Source organism: Giraffa tippelskirchi, chromosome 11, assembly GCF_054371585.1.
Source record: "Giraffa tippelskirchi isolate mGirTip1 chromosome 11, T2T-mGirTip1v1.2.pri, whole genome shotgun sequence".
In the NCBI taxonomy this organism is placed as follows: Eukaryota; Metazoa; Chordata; class Mammalia; order Artiodactyla; family Giraffidae; genus Giraffa; species Giraffa tippelskirchi.
The window spans coordinates 93,772,568-93,800,255 of NC_137285.1; the positions used below are offsets into that span (position 1 = coordinate 93,772,568).

Sequence of the window (27,688 nt, forward strand, 5' to 3'; positions counted from 1 at the left end):
GATAAATTAGGAATTTGGGATTAACAGATACACACTACTATATATAAGATACACAACAACCTACTATATAGCACAAGGAACTATATTCAATATCTTGTAATAAAGTATAATGGATAAGAATCTGAAAAAATATACACATTGATATATATCTGAATCACTTTAATATACACCTGAAACATTGTAAAGCAAGTATACGTCAATAAATAAAGATAACTAAACCTATAGTTATTATTTGCTCTAGCAATTCCGCTCCCCATTATTTCAGTAATGATCCAAAACTGGAAACAACCAAATGTCCATCAATCTTGTGAACGGATAAAGAAATTGTAATATAGCCATGTAATGGAACAGTAGTCAAAAAAGAAATGAACTACTGAAATATGCAGCAACAAGAATGAATTTCAAAAGCATAATCCTAAAGAAACAAGACCAACAATGACTATATATAGTATGATTCCATTTATGTGACAGTTTAGAGAAGGCAGAATGGTACTGATTGAAAGATCAGTCATTTCCCATGGCATGGCATGGGTGGTGGATTGACTGCAAAGATGTACATTTTAGGGGTGATGAAAATGGATTACATCTTGATTATGGTGAAAGCTGCATAACTTTATACATTTGTCAAAACTCAAACTAAATACGCTAAATGGGTGAATGTATATGTAAATTATATGAATAAATTTTTTTCTTAAATATACATTGGGGCTTCCTGGGTAGCTCAGCTGATAAAGAATCCACCTGCAATGCAGGAGACCCAAGTTTGATTCCTAGGACAGGAAGTTCCCCTGGAGAAGGGATAGGCTACCCACGCCACTATTCTTGGGCTTCCTTGGTGGCTCATCTTGTAAAGAATCTGCCTGCAATGCAGGAGACCTGAGTCGATCCCTGGGTTGGAAAGATCCCCTGGAGGAGTGCATGGCAACCCACTCTAGTATCCCCTGGAGAATCCCCATGGACAGAGGAGCCTGGCAGGCTGCAGTCCATGGGGTTGCAGAGTCAGACATGCCTAAGTGACTAAGCATGCTGCTGCTGCTAAGTTGCTTCAGTCGTGTCTGACTCTGAGGGACCCCATGGATTGCAGCCTACCAGGCTCCTCCGTCCATGGGATTTTCCAGGCAAGAATACTGGAGTGGGTTGCCACTGCCTTCTCCGGTGACTAAGCATAGCCATTCCCTTCTCCAGGGGATCTTCCTGACCCAGGCATTGAACCTGGGTCTCCTGCATTGCAGGCAGATTCTTTACCATCTGAGCCACCAGGGAAGCTGGCTTTTGCATTCTAATAAAAGGAGAACTTGCTACACTGCCCTTTTTCCTTTTTTAATGAAAAAAGGGCTCTGCTTGATAGAAATGCACAAATAATGAATGCTTTAATAAAGAAGAAAAACATTCTGACTGAGGGGTTTTTTTGCACCTAAATATTTTTATTTAAGTGTAATTGTTAGACTACAATTTCTCAGAATAACAGGATTAATTTATACATTTTCCATGACCACTGTATTCAGTCTGGTGTTCTATTTCTGTTTAATCCTCCTTACTTAATTGAGTTAGACTCCGTGTCAAGAATATAGAAGTCATTCCAGCCAGAATAAACTATCTCTTGACTGTAACTGATGGAATCAGAGTTGAAGGGCTATAGCTCAGAAAGAAAATTATAGTTTATAATTTTATATTTTTATATAATTATACTCTATAAGTGGAATCAGGCTTTAGTCTAGTAAAAGCTGGCTCTTCATAAATAGTTTCAAGTGAAGGATCTTTTTGTGTTTCCTTTTCGTCTTCCAATATATCTTCGTAGTCATATATTTTTTCTTGTGCTTGCTCAAACCTGAAACCTAGAGAGGAATGACAAACACTTAGAAAGATGCCAGATGTGACAGGATATATATAGTTCATTCAATATGCTACTGTGTGCCAGGGAAGGTCTATTCCACATTCCTTCTCACAACTCTTAGAGCAGCTATCTTTGTATCCTGTTTAACCATAAATGTCCCATGCTTCTGAGATCATTCTACATTTCATGACCATGGTCCATTGTCCATCTTTAAAAGTCTCTGTAGGATCTGTGTTTGAGGTTCGATCTACTACTAGATAGTGCTATAATTTTTTTTTTTTGGCTAGCTCTGTAATTTGAAGCAAGTTACTTAACCTGTGTCTCAATGTCCTCATCTATAAGATAGGAATAATAACAGCACATGCCTCGGCTTATCTTTGTGAGAACTAAGTGTGATGGTGATGTAAGGCATTTAGTTAATTAACTATTAGCTAACAATTCTTTATTCACAAAGAGAAACCTTTTCTGTCCCTAGAGCTAAAGTTTTCAAATTCTGAATTTTGACTTCCTCTTGCTTCTTGCAGAAGTGGCACATGTTCTCTCCCCTTTTCACTGCCAGCATCTTCAATGTATTTCCTGCCTTCAATTATGATGCAGATCTCCATTACTTTAAACAGCTTTCACATGCTCTTATGCTCCTTCCAATTAGTGTTATATCTTTCCTTTTTTTCCCCACAACAATCTTTTAGCTCAGTAAATAATATTCTCTGCTTCCATTTTGTACTTGTCATTCCTTTATATTCTTTTATTTGCCATTGAGACTCGACTGTGTTCTACACACTGGGAATTCAGTAGCAAACAAAACAGAGAACTTGCCTTCAAGTAAAGACAGTTGCCTACACCTGTTCTCCAGAAGGTCATCCACTGCATGAAACCCCTGAAGTGGAAGCCACAAAGTGTGCTTGGGGACCAGGCAAGATGCCAGTGATGCTGGGTTGTTGTGAGCGAGGGGGAGAGAGTGGGACATGATAAGGATGAAAAGCTAAACCAGAGTCGGAGTACCGTGATAAAGTTAGAGTTTTATTCCAAGTGCAGTGGAAAACTAAATGGCAGCAGGGGTAGTCATCGTTAAGAGTATGGTGTCTAGAGAATATGGTTTCTAGAGCCACCCAGTCTCAATTCAAATCCTGGCCCTCACAGGGACTGTGTGACCTTGAGCAAGTAACTTGGCATCTCTTTAAAATGTGGATGATAGAACCTGTCTCATTGGGTTGTTCTGAAGAGCAAATGAATCAATTTTATATAGCACTTTAAGACAGTACTTCAACATGGTAGTTGCTAAAGAAAAGTTCATTAAATAAGGGTTTTAATTATGCTGGTTTAAATTTGTAGATCACTGTCTGTTGCATGGCGAATGGACTGCAAGAGAATAAGTTTGGAGACGTTGCAGAAGCCTACAGAAAATGATGGCAACTTGGATTGTGGTGGTGCCAGTGAGTTGGAGATAAATAGATAGGTTAAGGGCTTCCCTAGTGGCTCAGTAGTAAAGAATCTGCCTACAATGCAGGAGACTCAGGATTGATCCCTGGATCAGGAAGATCTCCTGGAGAAGGCAATGTCAACCCACTCCAGTATTCTTGCCTGGGAAATCCCAAGGACAAAGGAGCCTGGCGGGCTACAGTCCGTGGGATCACAAGAGCTGGACACAACCTAGTGACTAAACCACCATCACCACAGAGGACATACTATGCGCCAGGCATGATTATAAGCTCTTGACATATCACCTCACAATAACCCATGAGTTAAGTACTACTGTTATTTTCATTTTATAGATGAGGAAACTAAGCTAGTAACTTGCCTGAGATTACACAGCCAGTAAACAATAGAGAAAAAAATCAAAGCCAGTAAGTTATGAATCAACATTCCACAATTAAAGCCTCTTTGTTTTACTGCCAATCACATGTGACAGAGGGACAGAACTCATACACTCAAATTATATAAAAACTATAACTAGACTTTGGCTATGTTAGAATTATTGATACTTCTGGAATAGCATTTATTTTGCCAAGTCAAAGCTGCTCATTAAAAATTATTACTGAAACATGAGACATGCAACATTTTTAAAAGAGGACTCATTTTTTAGAAAATAAACATTTTATCCAACTCTAAATAAAATATAAAATTTCCCTTCTATTCCCATATAACAATTATATATATAAAGGCAAAAATGACTTGGTAAATTTATGTCTGTCTACTGTGCAGAGTGCTGAAGTGTTTGTTAGGCACTTAGAAATGTGTACATGTGTGGAATGTATTGTTTTGGTTTATAAGAATATCCCATGGGAGAAGGAAATGGCAACCCACTCCAGTAGTCTTGCCTGAGAAATCCCATGGACAACGGAGACTGGAGGGCGTGGGGTCACAAAGATTCATACTTGACTGAGCAACAAAGCACGCACACACACAATTTCCCATTATTGCTAAAAAATCACCTACTTTTGAAGTTAGCTGAAGAGTTGCTTGTAGCAATTTCCTTCCAGTTGGCAATGTACCTAAGCACATTATATAGGCATTCATTAAATTAAATCAATTTGTTAGTAAATATAAAGTGATTCATTAGTACATACTTGGACTACTTCTAAAATTCTACTTTCTCTATGAAATCTTAGATTAATGGTGATAAATTCACTAGTCCAAATGTTTAATTTCTTGACTTCTCACCTCAAAGTAGCTCTCATGCACCTAAAGCAACCCCTAGGACAAGGAGTTGTAAAAGGTATGAAAATGGTGCCCACCATCTACCATGTTGGTGCCCTTTGGCCTTCCTCCAGCACACATCTCCTCATTTTATACTGTCCCATTCCTGCTAAATCATGTCCTCAACTGGGTGACAGCTAAGATGTTAGTTAACTTCTAAATTAAAAGTATGAAAGGAAAATTTTTGAAAGTCATGGGAAAACTTCAACAACAAAACTTTATCCTTGGTTCTGGATTGCCAGACCTACTGTCTCTGACTTGTAGATTTAAGTCATTTGGTTTATGATCTTATTAGAGCAGTGGTGCTGTCTTTGCTGTGTCCAGTAAACATGAGATCATATTCAAGCAGGGTGCATGCAGCTGCCACTTCAGTTCCTTAAACAGAGGCTGACATACAGAGACAAGAGCAGCCTGAGAAGAGGTGGACAGGGAAGGGCAAGTGTGGTGAGCCGAGGGGAAGCGCCAAGGGCCAGGTTTCCTGTGACTTATTCCATCTCATTTTAGGTTCAGTATCCCCCTTTCCCAAACTTCCTTTCTTACGACTGTACCCAAGAAATCAGGTAAGAAGTTGATCACAGCAGGTGCTAAAAAGAAGTTGATTGAGAAAGAAGGAGGAGGATTAAAATTGTCATGTAATTCAGAAAAGGCTGATTTTCACTTGAATTACGTTTACTCTTGTTAACTTTGTATTCCTGAATTTTTTGTTATATGAAGGTATGAATTATGCAACAGTGTTTAATTGTAATTAAGTACTGTGTCTAAGGGCTTCCAGGTGGTACTGGTGGTAAAGAACCCACCTGCCAATGCAAGAGATGAAAGAGACTCAGGTTCGATCTCTGGGTTGGGAAGGTCCCCTGGAGGAGGGCATGGCAACCCACTCCAGCATTCTTGCCTGGAGTATCCCAGGGACAGAGGCACCTGGTGGGCTACAGTCCGTGGGGTCACAAAGAGTCAGACATGACTAAAGCGACTTAGCACACATGCAGTGTATCTAATGTCAGCCTCTTCTTGTTACTGCTGCCTCTTTTTGCTCCAAGAATTCTATGGTGGTAAGTGGAATACTTCTGGGTCACTGTTAAATGAAAAGATGCAAGATAATAGCAGGTGGTATAAACCCCTTCCAGGATCTTCAACAGTACGTGAACTGAGAAATTCCATATATACAAGCTGGATTTAGAAAAGGCAGAGGAACCAGAGATCAAATTGCAAACATTCATTGGATTATAGAAAAAGCAAGGGAATTCCAGAAAAGCAACTGCTTCATCAGCTATGCTAAAGCCTTTGACTCTGTGGATTGCAGCAAACTGTGGAAAATTCTTAAAGAGATGGGAATACCAGACCACTTTACCTGTCTCCTGGGAAACCTCTATGCGGGTCAAGAAGCAATAGTTAGAACCTGACAGAACAACAGACTGGTTCAAAATTGGGAAAGGAGTACATATATCAAGGCTGTATATTGTCACTCTGCTTATGCAGTGTACATCATGCAAAATGCCAGGCTAGATGACTCACAGGCTGGAATCTAGATTGCCAGGAGAAATATAAGAAACCTCAGATATGTAGATGGTACCACCCTAATGGTAGAAAGTGAAGAGGAACTAAAGAGCCTCTTGATGAGGGTGAAAGTTCAGTTCAGTTCAGTCGCTCAGTCGTGTCCGACTCTTTGCGACCCCATGAATTGCACCACGCCAGGCCTCTCTGTCCATCATCAACTCCCGGAGTCTACCCAAACCCATGTCCATTGAGTCGGTGATGCCATCCAACCATCTCATCCTCTGTCGTCCCCTTCTCCTCCCGCCTTCAATCCTACCCAGCATTAGGGTCTTTTCCAATGAGTCAACCCTTCGCATGAGGTGCCCAAAGTATTGGAGTTTCAGCTTCAACATCAGACATGCCAATGAACACCCAGGATTGATCTCTTTTAGGATGGATTGATTGGATCTCCTTGCAGCCCAAGGGACTCTCAAGAGTCTTCTCCAACACCACAGTTCAAAAGCATCAATTCTGCGGCGCTCAGCTTTCTTCACCGTCCAACTCTCACATCCATACATGACCACTGGAAAAACCATAGCCTTGACTAGACGGACTTTTGTTGGCAAAGTAATGTCTCTGCTTTTAAACATGCTATCTAGGTTGGCCATAACCTTCCTTCCAAGGAGTAAGCATCTTTTAATTTCATGGCTGCAATCATGGTGAAAGAGGGTGAAAGAGGAGAGTGAAAAAGTTGCCTTAAAACTCAAGATTCAAAAACTAAAATCATGGCATCCTTCATGGCAAATAGATGGGGAAAAGTAGAAACAGTGACAGACTTTATTTTCTTGGGCTCCAAAATCACTGCAGATGGTGACTGCAGCCATGAAATTAAAAGATGCTTGCTCCTTGGGAGAAAAGCTGTGACAAACCTATAACAGCATATTAAAAAAGCAGAGGCATCACTTTGCTAATGAAAGTCCATACTGTCAAAGCTATGGTTTTTTCCAGTAGTCATGTACCGATGTGAGAGTTGGACTATAAAGAATGCTGAGCATCAAAGAATTGATGCTTTCAAACTGTGGAGAAGACTCTTGAGAGTCATTTGGACTGCAAGGAGATCAAGTCAGTCAATCCTAAAGGAAATTAATCCTAAATACTGATTGGAAGGACTGACCCTGAAGCTGAAGCTCCAAAACTTTGGCCACCTGAAGCGAACAGCCAACTCATTGGAAAAGACCCTGATGCTGGGAAAGGCTGAGGGCAGAAGGAGAAGGGGGTGACAGAGGATGAGATGGTTGATCACCAAATCAATGGAAATGAGTCTGAGCAGACTCTGGAAGATGGTGAAAGACAGGAAAGCCTGGTCTGCTGCAGTCCATAGGGTCACAGAGTCAGACAGGACTTAGTGACTGGACAGCAACAACAGGATCTCTTAGTTGATGGTTCAATCTGGCTTAACCTTAAATTTAGGCAGACTTTGTGCTTTCACTGGTTGCTCAGGAGCACTATGAAAAGTGGGAATCCATCACCATACTTCGTTAGATTTATATACTGAAAGATCTTTATTTCACCTTCAAGGAGCCAAGATAAAGGACCTTTGATCAATTGAATGCCAAACCTTGGCAGTGTGGGGCACAAACATATGCTATATTTAAGGGTGATTACTCACCCTGCTTTACCTGAGATCAAGATATGAATTTATTCAATTGTTTAAAAAGAACTTCTCATAAGGAACATGACAGTAGTGACCAATAAGAAATAAAATCTTTACAAATAGAAGCAACAACCTGATTATATCATTTTCATGCTGTTTATGTCATAGAGCTGATCTGTCTTTTTAAGAAATTTTGGAATTTTTTTAAGATATTAGCAAAGTAAAGTGTATGTGGAATCGATCACAGAATTTAACATCTTAATGGCCTGGGGAAAGTCCCTAGCCAGAGAGGTAATATAACTACCTGTCCTAGAAGAAAAAGGGGCAGGTTCGGACATGGACATTACCCATTGAGAGCTCTTGCCAAATGGGTTAATAGAACATCAGAAAATTATTTAAGACAGCCTAGGTGCTAATGACTTAATGTGTCATGTTAAACTTCACTTGCAATTTGAAAACTATGAGGATTCTGGAAGAGAAACATCTATCTCAGTAGAAAATATGCCCCTGAAAATCGAGCGGAATGAATGCCATCAGAGGCAGAGTGGCCACTGTGTGGTTATTGAAGATGACTCAATAATGGCAATGCAGGCATTGCTTGTTATTCTAAGTGCCTGCAGCAACGTGTCTCTGGATACTACAGAATTTACGAGGGTACTCATCAGTGTCCTTGAGTCCAAGAGTGAAGTTGGCCTTTCTGTTCTTCAAAATTATAATATTTCACTCGCTCGCTCTTGTTGCCCTGTTCATCTGGAGATGTACGTGGTTTCTTTCCAGGAGAGAGCCATCTGCCATAACAAGGGGCTAGCCCAGAAGCCTTTGGGAAGAAACTAGTTTGTATCGCTCAGTATCAGTGTTCAACACATTTATGTCATTCTAATGGACCAGCTATCAAAAACTGTCTATAGATTTTGAAAGATTCTCTCCAAGGAATTCAGTTCAGTTCAGTTCAGTTGCTCAGTCGTGTCCGACTCTTTGCAACCCCATGAATCGCAGCACGCCAGGTCTCCCTGTGCATCACCAACTCCCGGAGTTTACGCAAACCCATGTCCATCGAGTCAGTGATGCCATCCAACCATCTCATCCTCTGTCGTCCCCTTCTCCTCCTGCCCCCAATCCTTCCCAGCATTAGGGTCTTTTCCAATGAGTCAACTCTTCACATGTATGGATTATTTGTAATTATTGGTAATTTTTCACTGAAGCTTGCTGGCTCTTTGCTGAATTAGTCAACTGTATAAGGGAAAAGCAGAACAGGATTTCAAAAGTTTACCTGAGAGAATTCTCTATCCTGCCCTTATAAAAATGGACCTCCCCTACCTCTCTCTTTCTCTACCTTCTTAGGAAAGCAAAAAGTACAGCACCACATCTCATTCTTTGGATGTCGTTTCTTGAATCATTATTATCACTTGTATTTATTCAGTGCTCCAGAAACCACAAATGTGCTGTCTGTAAGGAATCTCAGTACTATGTCTGGATGAGATATTGGGGTTATTGAGTCATAAAACCTTTGTACTACTTATTAAAAAGTACTTCAGTGCATCTATTATGGATAATTAGCTCTTTATTCCTTCTCATGTTTTCTTTTTAAAGTATCTTTCCCATAATTATCATTTTTTCTGTGTTTGCATGTGTGTTAGTTGCTCAGTTGTGTCCCACTCTTTCAGACTCCATGGACTGTAGTCTACCAGAGAATCCGTGGGATTCTCTGGGCAAGAATATTGTAGTGGGTTGCCATTTCCTTCTCGTATGTTCTTATTTTCTCATTTTCTTTTTTTGTTAGTCATTCTTCCCCTTTTTTCTTCTTTCCTCTTGGCTTTTCTCATTGTTTTCTTTTCTGCTTCCTCTGGCCTCTTTTTCTCTGGTTTATTGTTCAATAGTGTGAGTGCACACTCAGTTGTTCAGTCATGTCTGACTCTTTGCAACCCCATGGACGGTAGTCTGCCAGGCTCCTTTGTCCATGGGATTCTCCAGGCAAGAATACTGGAGTGGGTAGCCATTTCCTCCTCCCTCCAGACCCAGGGATAGAACTGGTGTCTCCTGCATCTCCTCCATTGGCAGGTGGATTCTTTACCACTGAGCCACCTGGGAATTCCCTGTTCAATGGCAGTCAACCTAATTTTTCCTATTTCTTGTTTTTATCTCCCTCTTCCAAATTTCTTCCTTTGTCTTACATTTCTTTACTTACATGATCTTTATTTTTTCCGATTCTTCATTCATGCAATAGTCACATCATTATTGTAGCTGAGTAAATATTGAATATTTTTAAAGCTTTATGGAGATACAATTCACATACCATAAAATGTGCCCATTTAAAGCATACAATTCAATGGCTTTTTAGTGTATTCAGAGAGTTGTGCATCCATCACCATGATTGATTTTAGAACATTTCATTACTCCAAAAAGAAACTTCACACCCCTTAGCCACCACTTCCCAATCCGCACAAATCTCTAAGCTCAAGGCAACCACTAATCTACTTTCTATCTCCATAAATTTGCCTGTTCTGAACTTTTCAATACAAATGGAGCCATACAATATGTGTTCCTTTGTGACTGACTTCTTTCACTTAGCAGGTTCATCAAAGTTGTAGCATTTCTTTTTATTGCCAAATAATATTTCATTGTTTGGATATGTCACATTTTATCATCAGTTCATGAACAGATTGTTTCTAATTCTTGGCTATTATGAATAACAATGTTATGAACATTCATGTAAAGTTTTTATGGGCATGTGTTTTCATTTCTCTGTGTATATACTGAGGAGTAGAAATGCTGCGTTATATAGCAACTCAAGTTTGAACCATCTGAGGAACTTCCCGATTGTTTTCCAAAATGGCTATACCATTGTACATTCCTACAAAGAGTATATAAGGACTTCAATTTCTCCAAATTCTTGCCAACACTGATTACCATGTCTTTTTAATTATAGCTATCTTTGTAGATATAGCTATCTAACAGGATCTTATTATCATTTTGATTTGCATTGCCCTAATGGCTATATGAAGTATTTTTTAATTTCTATCACACAAAAAAATCCTAAAAATGTTTTTCAAGGGCTAAAATATGTCACTAAAAAATAACTTTTTAATGTCCCACACAGGAAGATTAGGGAATGCAGATTAAGGAAATTCTTTATATTATTAATTTCATGTTCTTAGCCTGGTTTCTGTATCCCAAAGTAAGAGTAAAACAGAGTTAAACTAAGGCATAAGAATAAAGTCTGATAATAAAGAACACCTAAATCTATTTTTCTTTTTTCTACTTTCAGATCATCCCTTGTTATATTTCTCTCTCATTTCCTCTTCTTTTCTTTCTATACAGATAATAAATATGCAAGGAGTTTTTAAGAGTATGTTAGTGGCCCCCAAGATCCAACATGGGAGTGAGAAATATTAGAAAAACACTGACTGCCCTGATGCCTGATGCATGCCCTTGCTCCCCAAGAACAGCAACATATATTTACTCATCAAAGTTGAGTGTGTTTGTCCAGTTCAGCACTTCATCCACTTCCCATTCCATCACAGAATCTATTCCACCGTCTTCAATAGTTCTTAATAGGCCTTTTGTTGCTGTGTGAATTAAACCTATAGTTTCGTAATTTGTTGACTTAGCCTCCAGGTTTCCTGCGTAGTACCTACATACAGGAAAGGAAGAGTGATGTGAATCCTTTGAATTCGGTGACTGCTAGTGGATGCAGTTAATATACATCATTGCTGTCAAACTATTTACATAGTAAACAAAGTTTTCATCCTATTTAATTTAAATACACTTGAGCCCAGTTGTATGTGATGGGATCATCTGGAAAAAAACAAAGCAGCTTAATCAACCACACTAACTAGAGAAGCCTCATTTCAAAATCACCTCTCAGTAAGTTGTACTGTTGTGATACAAGGGAAAGCTAAGTATAGAATTATAGAGTCAAAGGATCTTAGAGACCAAATAACTATCCCAGTTGTTTCACAGGCAATGCAATAAACCCCGGAAGAGTAACTTTTACAAAATCATATGGCTAATCTAAAAACTAAAACAAATTAAATATATGTAATAAAACAAAAACAGACCCACAGATGTAGAGAACAAACTAGCAGGTTACCAATGGTGAGAGAGAAGGGGGAGGGGGTTCATACTACTATGTATAAAATAGATAAGCAACAAGGGTAGATATATTGTACAGCACAGGAAAATATAGCCAGTGCTTTATAATAATATTAAGTGGAGTATAATCTTTAAAAATATTGAATCACTATGTTGTACACTTGAAACTAATACAGTATTGTAAATCAACTATACTTCCAAAAAACCCCACTACTTCCTCCTATCGTTCTTGAGAGGTTTAGAAGTGTAAATCCCTGTAAAACATTTAGGACAATGACTAGCACATAGTAAGCTTTCAATAAAAGAAAGCTTACATAATCCTGTGGCAAGAGATACGATAGTGACAAGATATGCTCCTGCACTCAGGAAGCTTCCACTTTGTCAGCCTTTAAATTGGATAATAATTCATGAGAAAGAAAGAAAGAAAGTGAAGTCGCTCAGTCGTGTCCAACTCTTTGCGGACACCGTGGATGTAGCCTCACAGGCTCCTCCATCCATGGGATTTTCCAGGCAAGAGTACTGGAGTGGGTTGCCATTTCCTTCTCCAGGGGATCTTCCTGACCCAAGAATCAAACCCAGGTCTCCCACACTGCAGGCAGATGCTTTACATTCTGAGCCACCAGGGAAGCCCCAATAATCCATGAGAACTAATGTATTTTATAGAAGCAGGAACATACCTCTTGATTTATATGTTTAGTAAGAGTACAAGTTATAATAAACTATGATTTCACAATTTTTCTATAGGTCTTTGTTCAGTTATTCATTTCATAACTATTGAGTGCCAACTGTTTCCCAAGCATCGTGTACAGAGGTGAAATTCCTTATAAAACTTGCAATCTTCTACTCTATCCTCTATTCCCTGAACAAAGAGGCACCTATTTTAAATGAATGAATGAATGATGGTATCCAGTGGCCCAGATTTATTAACTAATTCTCATGCCATAAAAAAATACATTTAGAAATTATAAAATACTGGAAGACTGGGGGTGAATGCATTTTTTTAATCAATTACTCCATGTTTTACCTTTCCAAATATACAGACACTTAACATCAGATCTGGAAACCTGGATGATATTCCTTTTTTTAAATATAATAGACAATTCAAATATCTATTTTTGCTCTCATACTTTGTTTTACAGAGAATTAAGAAATTTATTCCAATAATATAACTCTGTTTTGAACTCTTTAAATGTTAGTCACTATTAGGTGGGCTATAACAATCATAAAACAAAAACAAGCTAGCCAGTACAAACAGAATTTCAAATATAATAGTGATCAGAAATAAAGACTGCTTATAATAATCATAACTTGTTTTATAGGGTGGTGTTTTAAAAGAAAACAAAAAATATAAAATTTGACTTTATAAGTGATATTGCAATATATTCCCTTAAAATGTCCTCATATTCTTTCTAAACTAAAAAATTTCATGTTTAAATTTTTTAATTAAACTTTGACTAAATATCATGACAGGGAGAGAAATGTAAATGCAAAGACCTAGTAACAACCAACATTGAAATTGGAAATGAGGTTGAGGAGAGCTAAAATCTGTAGGTACACAGGAAAGGACCTGATGTGAAGATCAAAGTTCCTTCAGTAAGACAGAGGTTAAAAAAAAAAATCAAGATTTTGCCAACTGTTGATTATCAGCAACAGTCAGATGGAAGTATTCAAATGCCATAAGTGACTAAAGCACACAAAGCAAAATTTCTCATTCATCCCTTGCAACCCTAAAAAAAGGAAACAACACTCAGATATAAGGATTAATGCATTCATTCACTCAGCGAGCAAGCAACATATATTCATTAAGCGTCTAGTGGGTCTGAGGTCCAGTAACTAAGAACTAAGTTAATAGAACAGAACTTCTGTTATTTAGGGGCTAAAAATATAGTGGAGATGGCAGAAAAATAGATAATCACAAAAACATTACAACTGAGTATATAAAAGATCTACGGGGCACTTCAAAAGGAAGTGCTGAACTATGTCTAGGTAAGTCAGGTGAAACTTCAGAAGGAGATATTTGAGCCAAATATCAAAAGATGAAGATCTTGTTGCCAGGTTACTGAGCCAGAAAAGAGGAAACTAGCAATAAGGAATATCATGTGGGATGTAAGTGATGCGAAGCCCCAAATAGGTTTCAGGTAAGGAAGTGATTTAATCAGTTTTAGAAATATCACCTCAGGATTTATATAGAGATAGAGGAGCTATTAGAGACAAAGAGACCAACTAGAAGGACTTGCCCGGTAAAGTAGAACTGAGGATGATGAAATGCTGCAGTTGGCAGTAGGAGAAATGTCAGATTTGGGAGATACTTTGGAAGCACAATTAACAGGACCTAATGATGGGTTACGTACAGGAGTTTATGAGAGGTAAGAAATCTAAACTAAAATAAATAAATTAATAATAATAAACAAAAGAAATCTAGGGCAACATCTGCATTTCTGGCTTGGATGACTAGGTAAATGATAGTGTCATAAACTGAGGCCAGGAGGAATACTGAAAAGAAACCCCTTTTATGATGGGAAACATAAGAAACTGAGCTTTGGACTTGTTGAATTTGAGATGGAAACGACCATATAATTAGAAATACAGAGCGCAGTTATGGATGAGGACTCTTTTGAGAATAAATAAACAAAAAAAGAATAAATAAAATAGGAAATTATTATTCATTAGCTTATTACTAGATGGCTCCTAGCTGGTGATATAGCTGAATGTCAGCAAGTCTTACTGCCACTCTGTCAAAGTCAGCTGTTTCTACGTAATGATGAGTGTATTTTGCTGTTCTGAGCCCATGACCACAGTTCCTTTGCTGTACATGGGTCGCCTGGTTGTAGATAGTGCTGTATGGAATAAAATGATGATGGATAGGTGTAATGTAATAAATGGTATTGCTGACAGAGTGATGGAGAAGAAAAATAAAATATAATACATATTCAGATTGAGTATCATTCTGAAGACAGAAGGGTTCCTCCTGTATTATGGGAAGGGTCCAGTATAATTAGCCCGCCACTGGGTAGCCAGCATATCCCATTATGGAGGGCAGAGCTATAACTTTTGCTGTACAGTCAGCTGTGACTATATAGCCAGAAGGGCCTTAGTGAAGAAAAGACTATATTTATGAGTCTAGGTACACCTTCCATCCCTGTAGCCTGGACAATTTGAGCAGTCACTGAGTTGTTGCTGTTGTTCAGTCACCAAGTTATGTCTGACTCTCTGCCACCCCATGAACAGCAGCACGCCAGGCTTCCCGATCCTTCACTATCTCCTGGAGTTTGCTTAGACTCATGTCCATTGAGCAAATGATGCCATCCAACCATCTCATCCTCTTCTGCCCCTTTCTTCTCTTGCCCTCAATCTTTCCCAGCAACAGTGTCTTTTCCAACGAGCTGGCTCTTTGCATTAGCTGGCCAAGGCATTGGAGCTTCAGCATAAGTTCTTCCAATGAATATTCAGGACTGATTTCCTTTAGGATTGACTGGCTTGATCTCCTTGCAGTCCGAAGGACTCTCAAGAGTCTTCTCCAGCACCACAATTCAAAAGCATCAATTCTTTAGTGCTCAGCCTTCTTTATGGTCCAACTCTCACATTCATATATGACTACTGGAAAAACCATAGTTTCGGCTATACTGACTTTGTTGGCAAAGTAATGTCTCTGCTTTTTAATATGCTGTCTAGGTTGGTCATAGCTTTTCTTCCAAAGAGCAAGCATTTTTTAATTTCATGGCTGCAGTCACCATGTACCATGATTTTGGAGCACAAGAAAATAAAATCTGCCACTGTTTCCACTTTTTCCCCATCTATTTCCCATGAAGTGATGGGACCAGATGCCATGATCTTAGTTTTTGAATGTTAAGTTTTAAGCCACCTTTTTTCATTCTCCTCTTTCACTTTCATCGAGAGGCTCTTTAGTCCCTCTTTGCTTTCTGCCATTAGAGTGATATCATCTGCATATTGAGACTACTGGTATTTGTCCCGGCAATCTTGATACAGCTTGTGATTCATCTGCCTGGCATTTCATATCATATACTCTGCATAGAAGTTAAATAAGCAGAGTAACAATATACAGCTTTGATGAACATACTGCTTTCTCAATTTTTAATCAGTCCATTGTTCCGTGTCTAGTTCTAACTGCTGTTTCTTGTCCTGCATATAGGTTTCTCAGGACACAGGTAAGTGGTCTGGTATTCCTAGCTCTTTTAAGAATTTTCCACTTTGTTGTGATCCACACAGTAAAAGGCTTTAGTGTAGTCAGTGAAGCAGAAGTATATGTTTTTCTGTAATTCGCTTGTTTTTTCTATAGTCCAATAGATGTTGGCAATTTGATCTCTGATTTCTCTGCCTTTTGTAAATCCAGCTAGTACATCTGGAAGTTCTTGGTTCACGTACTTCTGAAGCCTAGCTTGAAGGGTTTTGAGCACTGCCTTGCTAGCATGTGAAATGAGCATAATTATACGGTAGTTTGAACATTCTTTGGCATTGCCTTTCTTTTGGAATGGAATGAATACTGAACTTTTTCAGTCCGGTGGCCATTGTTGAGTTTTCCAAATTTGCTGGCATATTGAGTGTAGCACTTTAATAGCATCATGTTTTAGGATTTGAAATAGCTCAGGAATTCCATCACCTCCACTAGCTTTGTTGATAGTAATGCTTCCTAAGGCCCATTTGACTTTACACCTCAGGATGTCTGGCTCTAGGTGAGTGACCACATCATCATGGTTATCTGGATCATTAAGACCTTTTTGTATAGTTCTTCTGCGTATTCTTGCCACAAGCCTCTTTTCCTCATCCATCAGAGGGCAGACAGAAGAAGTTAAAACTATAATCTCCCAGCCTCCAGAACAAAAACCACAATTACAGAAAGCTAACCAAAATGATCACATGGATCACAGCCTTGTGTAACCCAGTGAAGCTATGAGTCATGCTGTGCAGGGCCACCTAAAATGGATGGGTCATGGTGGAGAGTTCTAACAAAACATGGTCCACTGGACAAGAGAATGGCAAGCTACTTCAGAATTTTTGCCTCAAGAACTCCATGAACAGTATGAAAAGGCAAAAAGATACAACACTGGAAGATGAGCCCCCCAGATCGGTAGGTGTCCAGTATGCTACTGGGGAAGAGTATAGAAACAGCCCCAGAAAGAATGAAGAGGCTGGGTCAAAGTGGACACAACGCTCAGTTGTGGATGTGTTTAGTGGTGAAAGTAAAGTCCGATGCTGTAAAGAGCAATACTGCATGGGAACCTGGAATGTTAGGCCCATAGATCAAGGTAAATTAGAAGTGGTCAACCAGGAGACAGCAAGAGTGAACATCAACATTTTAGGAATCAGTGAACTAAAATGGATGGGAATGGGCAAATTTAACTCAGATAACCACTATATCTACTACTGTGGCAAGAATCCCTTAGAAGAAATGGAGTAGCCCTCATAATCAACAAAAGAGTCTGAAATGCTGTACTTGGGTGCAATCTCAAAAATGACAGAATGATCTTGGTTCGTTTCCAAAGCAAATCATTCAATGTCATAGTAATCCAAGTCTATGCCCCAACCACTAGTGCCAAAAAAAACAAAAAATGAAGTTGACCAGTTCTATGAAGACCTACAAGACCTTCTATAACTAACACAAAAAAAGATGTCCTTTTCATCGTAGGGGTTCAGAACACAAAAGTAGGAAGTCAAGAGATCCCTGGAGTAACAGGCAGTTTGGCCTTGGAGTACAAAATAAAGCAGGGCAAAGGCTAACAGAGTTTTGCCAAGAGAATGCACTGGTCATGGTAAAAACCCTCTTCCAACAACACAAGAGATGACTCTACAGATGGACATCACCAGAGGGTCAGTATCGAAATCAGACTGATTATATTCTTTGCAGCTGAAGATAGAGAAGCTCTATATAGTCAGCAAAAACAAGACCTGGAGCTGAGTGTGACTCAGATCATCAGATCCTTATTGCAAAATTCAGGCTTAAATTGAAGAAAGTGAGGAAAACCACTAGACCATTCAGATATGACCTAAATTAAATCCCTTATGATTATATAGTGGAGGTGATGAATATATTCAAAGGATTGGATCTGGTAGACAGAGTACCTGAAGAACTATGGGCAGGAGTTTGTAACACTGTACAGGAGGTGGTGACCAAAACCATCCCCAAGATAAAGAAATACAAAGAAGTACAAAGAAGGCAAAGTGGTTGTCTGCAGAAGCCTCGCAAATAATTAAGAAGAGAAGCAAAAGACAAAGGAGATAGAGAGTGATATACCCAACTCAATACAGAGTGCCAGAGAACAGCAAGGAGAGATAAGAAAGCCTTTTTAAGTGAACAATGCAAAGAAATAGAAGAAGACAATAGATTGGGTAAAACTAGAGATCTCTTCAAGAAAATTGGAGATATCAAGGGAACATCTTATGCAAGGATGGCTACAATAAAAGACAGAAATGGCAAACCTAACAGAAGCAGAAGAGATTAAGAAGAGGGGGCAAGAATCACTGAGTATTGGGGGGAAATGCTGACATCCACAGGATGGATCATCTTATCTGTGTGACTACAAACAAATTTTTTGCCTCATCTAAGCCCTTTGGAGGACATTCACAAGGATATCAATATACTCAGTGCCCATTCTTAGCATCTGTCTCTGCAGACCTAATCGCCAGTTTTCCAACTTAATTATTTCCAAGGCCCCGATCAGCTGAGAAACTTTTAGTTACTGCTCATAGTCAATAAGATTCCACCCCCTACTCATATATGAAGTGTAGCTTCCTTCAGTTGTGCTCATTGGGTGAATATCCTTTGACCACTTTCTAGGCTAACTGAGGGATTGTAATCTAGTGGCTATTTTTGGATGTTGCTAGCATCCTGTGCAGATTCATGGTAAATTAGACCAAATATACTCTCCCTCTGTTAACATGTCACAAGTGACTCCCAGTGAAGCCAAAAGTATGGCGATGAAGAGGAGCCAATGTAGCATAAGTAGGTGTGGAAGAAGTCTAAGCCACGTGCTTATCTATCTTACCTTTGGGCTTCTGGACCTCTCAGACCCATTCTCATATATACCACCTCTACTTTATACAGAAATGATGCTGTAGACTCTGTTTCGCAGTTCAGTGGATTAGACAAAATCCACGTCAGTTCTTAAACATAGCATTTGATATCCTACTGACAAGCTTCCAGTCTCTACTAGGGCCCAGTAGCTAGCCTAGAACAATTTTTCAAATAGTTTTTGACAGAAGAAGGCACTACCTTACTCCTAAACCCTAGAAGTCTCTGCTATGATCCTCCCATTAGGATGCTTTAGAGATCCCACACAGTCTTTCACAGTCAGAGATATTTCCAACACTGTTGGGACTGCTGAGCTCTAAAGCCCAAGTGGTAGGGCAGCTTGTCCCACATTATGAACCTGCTACTGTGTTCTTTCTCACAGCATGTCTCACTGGTGCCTGCTGGCCTTATTAGTTATCTAGTATATGGGTTGAAGCAGCATGCCCAAATGTGGCATATTTTATCTCCCAAATCCAGAGAGTGTTTGTCTTCAAGGTGGATGGTGCAAAGTATAGCATCTTGCCTCTTACTTTAGAAAGGAGATCCCAAAATGTCTGTAAACTTCAGCTATGTGGTGGACCCTTCACTTTTTGCCAAGTTTATCTCCCGCCCGCTAGTGTGTATTTGTCCTACTAAGTCATCTAGGGCAACGGTCCCCAAACTTTTTGGCACCAGGGACGGGTTTCGTGGAAGACAATTTTTCCATGGATGTGGTGTGGGGGGGATGGTTTCAGAATGATTCAAGCGCGTACACTTATCACATCACCACCTCAGCTCTTCCTCAGATGATCAGGCATTAGATTCTAATAAGTAGTGTGCAACCTAGATCCCTTGCGCGTGCAGTTCACACGAGGGTTCGTGCTCCTCTGAGAATTTAATGCCGCCACTGCTCTGACAGGAGCTCGCCCTCCACTCACCTCCTGCTGTGGGACCTGGTTCCTAACAGGCCGGGGACCACTGGCAACCCGTGGCCTAGGGGATGGGGACCCCTCATCTAGGGAGTCGTTCGTTTCTCCTCACCATGGTCAATTAATGTAAGGTCACCAGGGTAAAGGGCAGGCATGATGTTCTTTGGGCACTGAGGTGACACGCTCCTGGGGGTAAGAGCAGGACAGCTGACACAGCTCCGAGAGTAAGATGCAAAGACACCCTGCTCCTTCCACGTAAATGCAAACTCTCCTCTCTTTGCTTACTGACCCAGATAGGAAAGGACACACTTGCTAAGTCAACAGCAGCCTAACATATGCCAGGGACGGTGCTGATTTGCTCCATTAAAGAAACCACATCTGGAGGAAGCTTAGCCGCAAGTTGTGTCACTTCTACCACTTCAAAGTTCCATTCTTCCCAGTGAACTAAAGGAACCAACTCCACTGCAACTTTCCCCACTGTCAGCTACACTCTAGGAAGAACAGCCACCACAAGTTCATCAAGAATTCCGCTGCTCCCCTCGTTTCTTAATGATTCGATAGGCATTTGCTCTGGGACCCCCTGGGGTTACAGCTAGTGGGTGGTTGAGCACATTGCACATAAAAGGAACAAACATATGCTTTCCCCAAGCCTTTAGAAGTCCTTTTCTACAGTGTACTAGAGAAGTTCAGGCATTTTGTAACTGTAGAGTTTTGATTGAGTTCAGGCTTTGTCAGGCCAACGTAACAGACAAAACACTATTTCTGGTTATTTTTTAAAAATTCGTTTGTTTGTTTTGGCTGTGCCACATGGTTTGTGGGATCTTAGTTCCCCAGCCAGGGATCAAACCTGTGCCCCCTGGGGTTAAAGTGTGGAATCCTAACTACTGGGAAGCCAGGGAATTTCCTGAACACCATTTCTGGATACTCAAGCCAACACATTAAATCCCTAATCTCAGGTGAGTGTGGTCCTATCAATAAGTTCAGCCCAATCAACTCTTGAACACAACAGAATCCGCTTTCACACATCCTTCTGAGCTCCTGTCAACACAGATTGGTAAATTCTCAGAACTCTTTTTGGTTTATAAATAAGTTAGCTCCTCTTGGAGTAGACCTTGTACCTCTCTGTACTGTCCTGAGGTACAAGTCTCACTGTGGGCTGGAGGCAATGAGGAAATGGTTGTGGGGGAATCCTAAGGAGAATCAGCACAAGTGTGTCAGGCAACTGAGCCAGGTACAGCCATTGAAAGGCCTTTACGCAGAAAAGGGCCGGTTGCCTCAGAACGCGGAGGAAGCGTTTCCCCCACCAACTTCTCAAGCCTTGTCTATGTCTGCCCAGATATCCCCACCTAGGTCTCATGGTTCCAACTTCTTCCCCAATAATGCCCTTAGCTTAGTGCACAAGATCTGTTTAGTTTTTTTGGTTACATTGTGACCCTTTCAATTGCACCTGGACTGCCTCCAGCTCACCCTGCAATCGCAGGAGATGAAGGAGTACTCCATGGAGATCTTCTGATTGCCTGAACATGTTCTTTAAACACTTTTTACAGCTTATTGAGCATAAGTGATAAATAGTAAACTGTGTTTAAGCTTACAATTTGAAGGGTTTTGAAAAGTATGTACCTGTGAACCCATCACTATAATAAAAGAAATGAATGTATCCCTCACCCCCCAAAGCTCCTGTGGTACTTGGTATCTTCCCACTCTCCCCCACCCTCATCTCCAGGTAACCACTGACCTGCTTTGTGCCATTCTAGATTTGTTTGTATTTTCTAGAATTTCATATAAATGAAATCATTTATGTCCTCTTTTTCAATTGATTGCTTTCATTCAGCATCACCATTTTGAGATTCATCCATGTTTTTATGTATGACTAGTTTATTCCTTGTACTGCCAAGTAGTATTTCTTTGTGTAGATACATCACAATTTGTTTATCCATAGACATTTGGGTTGATGGGTTGTTTCTGGTTTGGGGCTATTACAAATAAAGTTGCTATGAACTTGTATTACCATCTTTCTGTAGACATATGTTTTATTTCTAGTAGGTAAATAACTGAGTAGAATGGCTGGATGAAATGGTAGATGTGTGTTTAACTTGTAAAATTAAAAAAGAAAACTGTCAAACTGTTATCTAAAGTAGGTGTACTAATTTGCGTTTGCTCTGTATCCATGCCAAAAATTGCTAGGACAGACTATTTTAGCCATTCTAGTGGTTGTATAATGTTATCTCATTACAGTTTTGGTTTGCACTTTCCTAATGATGATTGTCATTAGTCACTTGTACTTACTTGCTATCTGCATATTCCTTGGTAGAGTGTTCAGATCATTTGCCCATTTTAAAATTAGGTTGTCAGAATGGCTGCTATCCAAAAGTCTACAAGCAATAAATGCTGGAGAGGGTGTGGAGAAAAGGGAACCCTCTTACACTGTTGGTGGGAATGCAAACTAGTACAGCCACTATGGAGAACAGTGTGGAGATTCCTCAAAAAACGGAATAGAACTGCCATATGACCCAGCAATCCCACTGCTGGGCATACACACCGAGGAAACCAGAATTGAAAGAGACGCGTGTACCCCAATGTTCATTGCAGCACTGTTTACAATAGCCAGGACATGGAAACAACCTAAATGTCCATCAGCAGACAAATGAATAAGGAAGCTGTGGTACATATACACAATGGAATATTACTCAGTCATTAAAAAAAATACATTTGAATCGGTTCTATTGAGATGGATGAAACTAGAGCCCATTATACAGAGTGAAGTAAGCCAGAAAGAAAAACACCAATACAGTATACTAATGCATATATATGGAATTTGAAAGATGGTAACGATAACCCTATATGCGAGACAGAATAAGAGACACAGATGCATGGAACAGTCTTATGGACTCTGAGGGAGAAAGTGAGGGTGGGACGTTCTGGGAGAATAGCATTGAAACATGTATATTATCATATGTGAAACAGAACACCATTCCAGGTTCAATGCATGAGACAAATGCTCAGGGCTGGGGCAATGGGATGACCCAGAGGGATGGGATGGAGAGGGAGGTGGGAGGGGGGTTCAGGATGGGGAACACATGTAAACCCATGGCTGATTCATGTCAATGTATGGCAAAAACCACTACAATATTGTAATTAGCCCCCAACTAAAATAAGTAAATTTATATAAAAAAATAATAAAATATAAAAAAATTAAGTTGTCTTCTTATCATTAAATTTTGAGGTTTTTTTACATATTCTAGTTACAAATCTTTTATCATGTACATATTTTGCAAATGTTCTCTTCCTGTCTGTGACTTGCATTTTTATTTTTGCAAAAATGTCTTTAGTAGAGCAAAAGCTTTTAACATTGATGAAATGCAATTTAACACCTTTTCTTTTATAATTCATGCCTTCTGTGTCCTACTTATGAAATCTTTGCCAGAACCATAGACACTAAGGTTTCCTTGTGTGCTTACTTTTGGATATTTTATGGTGTTAAAACTCACTTTTTTAAGGTCTCATAAAGTGCTTTTATTTTATGTTTTTTTTCAGAAAAATACATACTTTTCAGATTATTTTGCATTATAGATTATTATAAGATATTGAATATGCTCCCCTATGTTATACAGTAAATTCTTGTTACTTATCTATTTAATGCATAATATTGTATCTATATAAATAGTTTGTATCTGTTAATCCCATTATCCTAAGTTATCCCTCCGCACACTTTCTCCTTTGGTAATTGTAAGATTGTTTTCTATGTCTGTGAGTCTGATTCTATTTTGTGTGTAGTTTCATTTGTATTATTATTAGATTCCACATATAAGTGATATCATGTAATATTTGTCTTTTCTCTATCTGACTTACTTCACTCAGTATGATATTCTTCAGGTCTATCCATGTTGCTGCAAATAGCATTATTTTGTTCTTTCTTATGGCTAATATTCCATTATATATATATATATATATATATATATATATACACACACACACACATACATACACACATATATATAATATATATATATATATATACACATACTGCAAGGAGATCCAACCAGTCCATCCTAAAGGAGATCAGTCCTGGGCGTTCATTGGAAGGACTGATGTTGAAGCTGAAACTCCAATATTTTGGCCAGCTGATGTGAAGAGCTGACTCATTTGAAAAGACCCTGATGTTAGGAAAGACTGAAGGCAGTTGGAGAAGGGGATGACAGAGGATGAGATGGTTAGATGGCATCACCGACTCAATGGACATGAGTTTGAGTAAACTCCAGGAGTTGGTGATGGACACAGAGGCCGGGCGTGCTGTGGTTCATGGCGTCGCAAAGAGTCGGACACGACTGAACGACTGAACTGAACTGAACTGAATACCACACAAATCAGTGGCACAGTGGCAAAGAATCTACCTGTCAATGCAGGAGACACAGGAGACATGGGTTCAATCCTTGGGTTGGGAAGATCCCCTGGAGTAGGAAATGGCAACCCACTCCAGTATTCTTGCCTGAAAAATTCCATGGACAGAAGAGCCTGGCAGGCTACAGTCCATGGGGTTGCAAGGTGTTGGACACAACTAAGGGACTGAGACCACACACACAAACATATAAATATATACCACATCTTCTAAAGCCAATCATCTATTGATGGGGACTTGGGTTGCTTCCATGTCTTGGCTATTGTAAATAGTGGTGCTGTGATCATTGGGGTACATGTATTCTTTCAAATTAGCATTTCTGTCTTTGCTGCATACATGGCCAGGAATTATGGGATTGCTGGATCATATGGTAGCTCTATTTTTAGTTTTTTAGGGAACATCCTTACTGTTTACCATAGTAGCAGCACCAATTTACATTCCCACTAACAGTGTTAGGAGGATTCCCTTTTCAACACACTCTCTCCAGCGTTGATTATTTGTAGACTTTTTGATGATTGCCATCCTGATATGTGTAAAGTGATACCTCATTGTGGTTTTGATTTGCATTTCTCTAATAATTGGCAATGTCAAGCATATTTTCATGTGCCCATTGGCCCTCTTATGGCTTTGGAGAAATGCCTATATAGATCTTCTGCTCATTTTTGGATTGGAATGTTTATTTTTTAGATATTGAGTTGTATGCACTATAGTGTTCATTCTTATATTTAGATCTATGATATTTTTCAAATTAAGTTATATATGATGAGAGGGCTCCAGGTGGTGCAGTAGTAAATAATACACCTGCCAGGCAGGAGGTGCAAGTTCGATCTCTTGGCAGGGAAGATCCCCTGGAGAAGGAAATGGCAACACACTCCAGTATTCTTGCCTGGGAAATCCCATGGACAGAGGATCCTGGCGGGCTTAGTCTATGTGGTTGCAAAGAGTTGGACACAACTTAGTGACTAAACAACAATAACAACAATGTGAGATAAAGATCAAGATATATTTCTCTGCATTTGAGTATCCAATGTGTTGAAAAGAATATCCTTTACCAATAAAATTGCCTTGGCATATGTATTGAAACTCAACAACATGTGTTTGAGTCTATTTCTCAACTCTCTATTCTGTTCCATTGATCTGCATGTCTATCTTAATGCCAATACCACAACATCTTGATTACAGTAGTTTTATAATAAGTCTTAAAATCAGGTAATGTAAGTTCTCCAATGTTTTTCCAAAATTATTTTAACTATTCTAGTTCCTTTGCATTTACATATAAGTTTTCAAGTCAACTTGTTAAGTTCCACAAACACACACACACACACACACACACACACAACCAAGTGGAATTTTTTATTATGATTACATTGACTATATATACCAATTTGGAGAGAGCTGACATCTTAACAATATTGAATCTTCTGATCCATGAATATCTTATAGCTCTTTGTTTAAGTCTTTAAGTTTTATCAGCAGTGTTTATTACTTTTCAGTGTACAGGTCATATAGATTTTTCCAGCAATTTATGTCTAGGTATTTCATATTTGCTGATGCCACTGTAAATTTTTTATTTTAATTTCTAATTGTTTGCTGCAATACAGTTGGTTTCTGTATCTTACAACCTTGATAAATTCACCTGTTAGTTCCAGTAGCTTTTTAATGGAGTCCTTCAAATTCTGTATTTAGATGATCATGTCAATTTAATTAAGTCGCTAAGAGTGTCTGACTCTTTGCAACCCCATGGACGGCAGCATGCCAGGCTTCCCTGTCCATCACCAGCTCCCGGAGCTTGCTCAGACTCATGTCCATTGAGTCGGTGACGCCATCCAACCATCTCATCCTCTGTCATCCCCTTCTCCTGCTTTCGATCTTTCCCAGCATCAGGGTCTTTTCCAATGAGTCAGTTCGCCGTATCAGGTGGCCACAGTATTTGGAGCTTTAGCTTCAGCATCAGTCTTTTCAGTGAATATTCGGGGCTGATTTCCTTTAGGATGGACTGATTGGATCTCCTTACAGTCCAAGGGACTCTCAAGAGTCTTCTCCAACTCCGCAGCTCAAAAGCATCAATTCTTCGGTGCTCAGCTTTCTTTACATTCCAACACTCAAATCCATAAATGACTACTGGAAAAAAACATAGCTTTGACTAGACGGACCTTTGCTGGCAAAGTAAAGTTTCTTCTTTTTAATATGCTGTCTAGATTTGTCATAGATTTTCTTCCAAGGAGCAAGCATCTTTTAATTTTATGGCTGCAGTCACCATCTGCAGTGATTTTGGAGCCCAAGAAGAATAAAGTCTGTCACTGTTTCCATCGTTTGCCCATCTATTTGCCATGAAGTGATGAGACCAGATGCCATGATCTTAGTTTTTTGAATGTTGAGTTTTAAGCCAGCCTTTTCACTCTCCTCTTTCACTTTCATCAAGAGGCTCTTTAGTTCCTCTTCATTTTCTGCCACAAGGGTGATGTCATCTGCATATCTGAGGTTATTGATATTTCTCCCAGCAATCTTGATTCCAGCTAGTGCTTCATCCAGCCCAGTATTCCAAATTGCCAACACCCATTGGATCATAGAAAAAGCAAGAGAATTCCAGAAAAACAGCTACTTCTGCTTCATTGACTATGCTAAAGCATTTGACTGTGTAGATCACAGTCAAACTACGGAAAATTCTTAAAGAGATGGGAATACCAGACCACCTTACCTGCCTCCTGAGAAATCTGTATGCAGGTCAAGAAGGAACAGTTAGAACTGGACATGGAACAACAGACTGGTTCCAAATTGGGAAAGGAGTATGTCAAGGCCGTATATTGTCACTCTGCTTGTTTAACTTATATGTAGAGTACATCATGCGAGATGCCAGGCTGGATGAAGCATAAGCTGGAATCAAGACTGCAATGAGAAATATCACTAACCTCAGATGATCATGTCAACTGTGAACAAAGATTATTTCAGTTCTTCTTTTCCAATCTCAGTGTCTCTCCCACCACTCCACCCTGCCACCCTTATTGTGCTAACGAGGACGTCCAGTGCAATGTTGTGAAGAAGTGAGTGCAGACATCTTTGTTTCTGAGCTTAGAGATAAAGCATTCAGCCCCTCACCATTAAGTATCATGTTGGCTGCAGGCTTTTCATAGATGCTCTTCATCAAGTTGAGGAGGCTCTCATCTATTCTTAATTTGCCAAGAATTTTAATTACAAATGTTAGCTAGACTTTTGTAAATACTTTTTCTGCATCTTTTTGAGATCATCATACCCAGTTTTCAAGTCTGCTAATTTGGTGAATTGCATTAATTGATTTCCAAATGTTAAACCAATTTTGTATTCCAAGGATAAACTCCATTTGTTTATAATGTTGCTTATTATCGTGTTCATGAGAGAATATTGGTTTGTTATTTTTTTGTAGTTTTTTTCCCTCATAAACCTTGAGTAGTTTTTTACCTGATAACACTAGTCTCATAGAAAATGATATAAATTTTCCTGTAAGTACTTCTTTAGCTGCATTCCCCCAATTTTAGTATGTTGTGTTTTCATTTTTTATTAAACCAAAGATATTTTCAAGTTCCTTTTGTGACTTCTTTGACTTATGGATTATTTGAAGATATGCTGTTTA

General features: G+C 39.3%; 1 protein-coding gene across 18 annotated transcripts in view; it reads right to left on the reverse strand.

Moving 5' to 3' along the window:
- Positions 1-1,403: 1,403 nt before the first annotated feature.
- C11H11orf65 (chromosome 11 C11orf65 homolog) overlaps positions 1,404-27,688 on the reverse strand; it is a 67,347-nt gene continuing 41,062 nt past the window's right edge. For 13 of the 18 annotated variants that reach the window (XM_081545391.1, XM_081545378.1, XM_081545375.1 and 10 more), the window contains 3 exons: positions 11,119-11,289; positions 4,271-4,326; positions 1,404-1,835 (listed from right to left, as the gene is read on the reverse strand). In XM_081545391.1, coding sequence (XP_081401517.1) covers positions 1,684-1,835; positions 4,271-4,326; positions 11,119-11,289 — 379 coding nt within the window. In that variant the 3' untranslated portion in view covers positions 1,404-1,683. Of the gene's footprint in view, positions 1,836-4,270; positions 4,327-7,550; positions 8,889-11,118; positions 11,290-27,688 lie in introns of those variants that run through there. The other 5 variants (XM_081545392.1, XM_081545388.1, XM_081545386.1 and 2 more) reach the window with 2 other exon arrangements.